The sequence below is a fragment of the Gobio gobio genome (assembly GCF_949357685.1).
Source record: "Gobio gobio genome assembly, chromosome: 6".
Lineage (NCBI taxonomy): Eukaryota > Metazoa > Chordata > Actinopteri > Cypriniformes > Gobionidae > Gobio > Gobio gobio.
This window is the reverse complement of record NC_137102.1, coordinates 60,144,032-60,150,031: the sequence shown is the minus strand read 5'-3', so window position 1 is coordinate 60,150,031 and position 6,000 is coordinate 60,144,032. Positions and strand designations below refer to the sequence as shown.

The 6,000-nt window shown below is 49.9% G+C and overlaps 1 protein-coding gene across 1 annotated transcript in view; it reads right to left on the bottom strand.

Annotated features, from left to right (window-relative positions):
* Positions 1-350: 350 nt before the first annotated feature.
* The window catches only part of LOC307128602 (protein unc-13 homolog A), a gene marked incomplete at its 5' end in the record, with an annotated part of 138,826 nt that continues 133,176 nt past the window's right edge, over positions 351-6,000 (bottom strand). Inside the window, one exon of the mRNA XM_079820516.1 lies at positions 351-876. Within this exon, the coding sequence (XP_079676642.1) occupies positions 585-876 (292 nt within the window). The 3' untranslated portion in view covers positions 351-584. The remainder of the gene's footprint in view (positions 877-6,000) is intronic.

The following is a 6,000-nucleotide window of genomic DNA, read 5'->3' as shown; positions in this document are numbered from 1 at the left end:
ACCGAATACAAAAATTAAATATAATAAAAAATTAAAAAATATTACTATTGTAATATTTCACTGTAAAACAAAAAAATATATATTTAAATAAATATAGTTATTTAATTGATTCCTTTTCAAACGTTAAACCATCAACCTTTCATTTTGCTTCACTCTGAAACACGTCTCATATATTGACTCAGTCTGTGATTTGATAATCGCACTAAGCCGTATCTCAGTTATGGTTTAATTTCGATGAATCCCGACGCGTCTCAAGACTAATACACTCAGATCAGTCTGGCCTGTGATTGGCTGGCGTTTCTCGTATGACGTGAGCGCAGCGTTCGCCGCTCTCTGATTGGTCAGGGGGATGTGTCATGCACCAATCAGAGCTGAAACCAGCATTGTGCTAAACATCAGGGCTGTGTGTGAAGCGTAACCGCGGCCCTTCGAGTGCAAAACAGCGTGTGTAGAAATACATCTACAATCTTCTCATTTCCAGACACATCTACTGCCATAACACACACATCTCTGCGGATTATGGAAGTAGACGTGTTCCCGTTGGCTGAGTCTCTGTGAGTGTGTGTGTGTGTGTGTGGATGGCTTTAGCTCCCGCGGCCCTCCTCGGCGGAGCGCTGGTCGGACTTCAGCTTGACGAACTCTTTGGCCACCTCGTCGTTGTTGCGCTGGGAGAGGATGCGGAGCACGGTCAGCCCCGTCTCGTCCATGTGCACGCGCTTGCCCAGCGGCAGCCAGCAGGCGGCGCTACTGCGGGACGCCAGATCCTTCAGCTGCAGGACCGCCGTGCCCACGGTGCGATCCTCACGGGCGAAGCAGTAATCCTTCACACACACCTGCAGCTCATAGCCCTCAGGACCCAGCTCACTGCCCAGCACACTGAGAGAGAGAGAGAGAGAGAGAGAGAGAGAGAGAGAGAGAGAGTCTTTAGTGTCTTTTAAGGGTCTTGAGAGTGTAAAGTACATTGAGCCAATGGAGGCCTTTCAGAGCCATCAGATTTACACTAAAATATCTTCATTTGTGTTCTGAAGATGAACGGAGGTCTGACGGGTGTCCAACGACATGAGGGGAAGTAATTAATGACAGAATTTTCATTTTTGGGTGAACTAACCCTTTAAGTTGGCGCAATGAAATTACTATAACAAACTGAAATAAAAATAAATAAAAGTTATATAGATGTATTAAAAATATATCTCTCCTTGAACTGTCACCTTATCGTGGTGGAGAGGTTTGAGTACCTGAATGATCCTGGGAGCTATGTTGTCTGGGGCTATATGCCCCTGGTAGGGTCTCCCAAGGCAAACAGGTCCTTGGTGATGGGCCAGACTAAGAACAGTTCACAAACCCTTATGTTGACAATCACACCAAGGACCGTGACGTCGCCCGGCATGGCGCAGCCGGGGCCCCACCCTGGAGCCAGGCCCGGGGTTGGGGCTCGTATGCGAGCGCCTGGTGGCCGGGCCTCACCCCATGGGGTCCGGCCGGGCTCAGCCCTCCTGTGGGCTCACCACCTGCAGGAGGGAGCGTAAGGGGCCGGTGCATAGGGCGGCAGTCGAGGGCGAGGCCCCTGACGACCCGATCTCTGGACACGGAATCTGGCTTTAGGGACGTGGAATGTCACCTCGTTGGCGGGGAAGGAGCCGGAGCTTGTGCGGGAGGTCAAGAGGTACCGACTAGAGATAGTCGGGCTCACCTCCACGCACAGCTTGGGCTCTGGAACCACACTTCTTGAGAGAGGCTGGACTCTCTACCACTCTGGAGTTGCCCATGGTGAGAGGCGGAGGGCTGGAGTGGGTTTGCTTATAGCCCCTCAGCTCAGCCGCCATGTGTTGGAGTTTACCCCGGTGAACGAGAGGGTCGCTTCCCTGTGCCTTCGAGTCGGGGATAGGTCTCTCACTGTCGTTTGTGCCTTCGAGTCGGGGATAGGTCTCTCACTGTCGTTTGTGCCTTTGAGTCGGGGATAGGTCTCTCACTGTCGTTTGTGCCTTCGAGTCGGGGATAGGTCTCTCACTGTCGTTTGTGCCTTCGAGTCGGGGATAGGTCTCTCACTGTCGTTTGTGCCTTTGAGTCGGGGATAGGTCTCTCACTGTCGTTTGTGCCTTCGAGTCGGGGATAGGTCTCTCACTGTCGTGTGTGCCTTCGAGTCGGGGATAGGTCTCTCACTGTCGTTTGTGCCCTCGAGTCGGGGATAGGTCTCTCACTGTCGTGTGTGCCTTCGAGTCGGGGATAGGTCTCTCACTGTCGTTTGTGCCTTCGAATCGGGGATAGGTCTCTCACTGTCGTGTGTGCCTTCGAGTCGGGGATAGGTCTCTCACTGTCGTTTGTGCCTTCGAGTCGGGGATAGGTCTCTCATTGTTGTTTGTGCCTACGGGCCGAATGGCAGTGCGGAGTACCCGGCCCTCTTGGAGTCTCTGGGAGGGATGCTGGAAAGTGCTCCGACTGGAGACTCCGTCGTTCTACTGGGGGACTTCAACGCCCACGTGGGCAGTGACAGTGACACCTGGAGGGGCGTGATTGGGAGGAACGGCCCCCCTGATCTGCACCCGAGCAGTGTTCTGTTATTGGATTTCTGTGCTAGCCGCGGTATTAAGGAGTTCGTTTTAATGCCGAACTACTTAGTTGTTTGAACCCGGGGAAGGCGTGGTTGACACGCTATGTTACTATGCTCACTTGATTGCCCTGTGCTAAACCAAATGCATAAAGACGAAAGTTGAAGTCCAAAGTGGTCCATTTATTTTAATACAGCATTGTCCATAGTTTCCATCAGTGTAACAATACAAAGCGCCGCACGCAAGCGATCAAAAACCCTTTGCCCTTCCGGGTCAAACACCTGTCAACAACATTGTATCTGCTGCCTTTATACCTAAGGCTAAGTTACAGACATACGCCACCCAGTGTTAAACAACGGAATTACAACCCAAATACAAAACAGCATTTTGGCTCTAACACACCGGCCCCTAATTGTTGATGACCGGCAGACACAACAATTCAAACAAATGAAACAAAAGGAACCAAGTAAATATCATGAAAATCAAAATGATATCTTCTCATTTAAACCCCATACACCAAACAAAGTTTGGTCACGGGTCTCTCAATGATATTAGATTTTGTCTGCAACTTCACAGAGCGTACCAAGCCCTGCTTATCAGGAAAAACTTCAAGTACTCTGGCGAGTGGCCAAGAACCACGAGGGGCCGAAGCATCCATGACGACCACAATATCTCCAATCTTCAAACTCCTCTTCTTGTCGTTCCACCTTTGCCTCTCCTGAAGTAGAGGCAGGTACTCCCTCACCCATCTCTTCCAAAACAAGTCTGAGAGATATTGCACCTGTCTCCACCTTCTTCTTACGTAGAGGTCATGAGGCTTGAACAATCCAGGGGGTAAGGCTGGCTTCCCCTTAAGCAAAAGTAGATGGTTAGGTGTAAGTGATTCCAAATCATTTGGATCATCTGACAGTTTGGTAAGTGGCCGGTCGTTCAAGATGGCTTCTGCTTCACAGAACACTGTATGCAAACCATCATCATCTAGCGTCTGCTGACCTAGGACAGAGCTAAGGACCCTTCTTACGATGCGGATCATCCTCTCCCACACACCGCCATGATGGGACCCGGCTGGTGGGTTAAAACTCCAGCGAATTCCAACTTGGGAAAGGACTCCTTCAATCTGCTGATGGTTAAGTGCAACAAGAGCTTCCTTCAGTTCTCGGTTCGCCCCAATAAAGTTAGTACCGTTGTCAGACACCAGGTGAGTTACTTGCCCTCTTCTGCTTATAAAGCGCCGCAGAGCATTGATACAGGCATCAGTTTCCAAGGACACCGCAACTTCTAGATGGACAGCTCTGCTGGCTAAACAGGTAAGTATAACTCCATACCGCTTACAAATTCCTCTTCCTTTCCTCACTTCCAAGGGACCAAAAAAGTCCACTCCCGTGTTGGTAAAAGGGGGTAGGTCTGGCTGAATTCTCATCTCTGGAAGATCAGCCATCTTTTGTTCCAGAAGACGTCCATTGTAGCGCCTACAGAAGCTGCATTCCGTAATAACCTTTCGGATGGCCGCATTCGCCTTAGTAATCCAGAATTTCTTCCTTACTGATGACAACGTGTGAGCACGTCCAGCATGGCCCAGACTCTGATGAACATATTTGAGGATGAGCGTTGCTACATGCTGCTCTTTGGAGAGGATAATGGGATGTTTAACTTCCTCAGGCATCGCTCCCCTACTCAGCCTCCCTCCAACCCTCAATAAACCATCAACTAGGACAGGGTCCAGCCTATATATTGGACTCTGACGACTCACCGCTGCCTTCTTAGAGGACAATGAAGCAATCTCCTCCTCAAATCGTTTCTGCTGGCAATATTTAATCACTGCGGCCTCTGCTTCTGACAAGTCATCTACAGTCAAGGTTTTACTCCTAGGAATCACAATGAACCCTTTCCCATCAGTCTGCCTTGAACTGGATTGCCTAGTTTCCTCTGACTGGATTACCAAAGGCTCCTTTAGCCATTTTCTCCAGCGAGCCTTTTCCAACAACACTGCCTTCAAACGGAGAAACCAAGCGGCTGTCCTCTTGAGCTTCCTCCAGTCAGAAAAGTAGCTAACAAGCTGATCAGTGGGCGTGACTAAGTCACGCACATTTATCGCATTTGTGGTGGCCTCTCTTCTCACCTCTTGGTCGTCAGGATTCAATGAAGCATCCGGGGCAGTATTAGGCCAGTCCTCCTCCTGCTCCCACAGAAATGTAGGACCTTCCCACCACCTGGTGGTCTGTAGAAAGTCTGCAGCCGTCAAACCCCTCGATGCGTCGTCAGCCGGATTGTCCTTGGAGCAGACATGCCTCCATTGCCGGGGTTCTGATGCCTCTCGGATGGTTGAAATTCTATTAGCCACAAATGTGTGAAACCGTCTATCCTCATTCTTGATGTACTTTATAACGGAAGTACTGTCTGTCCAAAAGACCGAATCTTCCAACCTGAAGTTTAATTCCAACTTTAGCATTGAGTCTACACGTACAGCAAGAACTGCTGCTGTTAACTCCAGTCGTGGAATAGTGATGGTCTTCAACGGTGTCACCCTAGCCTTGCCGAGCAGAAAGGAGACTCGGATGTGACGTTGCTGGCTCAGCATCCTCAAGTATGTAACAGTCCCATAACCAGCTTCACTGGCGTCAGCGAAGTGATGCAGCTGGGCTTCGGCAACCTCACCGAAGTCCACTGGCTTGACGCATCTTGGTGCCTCAAAAGCATTGAGCTGGTCCAGGTCTTCCAACCATACTTTCCATTGGTTTAAGATGTCAGATGGCAAGGCATCATCCCATGCACATCCTCTTCGGCATAGTTCCTGCTGCATCACCTTTGCAGGCAGTGTCACTGGTGCCAGGAAGCCTAGGGGGTCATACACTGAGCAGATGGTTGACAACATACCACGTCTGGTAAGTGCCTGTTGCCTCACTTCGATCTTAAATTTGAAGGAGTCGGTTTCTACAGACCACAATAGACCCAGAGCTCTCTCCACTGGCAGCTTGTCCCGATCCAGATCCAACTCCTTTAAATCCTTAGCCCTTCGCTCTGTAGCGATGGCATGCAAGACGGTGCGGCTGTTGCTAATCCACTTCTCCAAGACAAAACCTCCTTTCTGGCACAGTAAAGTTAGGTCTTGGATCATCTGGATAGCATCCCCTTCAGTGGAGGAGCTCTTCAAAGTGTCGTCCACGTAAAAGTTTTTCTTGACGGCTTGACATACATTGACAGCAAACTCAGACTGATGATCATCAGCGCTTTTCCTCAGTGCATAGCTTGCACAGCTGGGAGAGGACACAGCACCAAACAAGTGAACGGTCATCCTATGCTCCACCAAGTCCTGGGTAACATCTCCATTTGGCCACCAGAGAAAACGGAGGAAATCCCGGTCTTCTTCTGCAACCTTTACCTGGTGAAACATGGCTTGTATATCGCCCATGAATGCTACAGGTTCCTCTCTGAAACGAAACAAGACCCCAAGCAG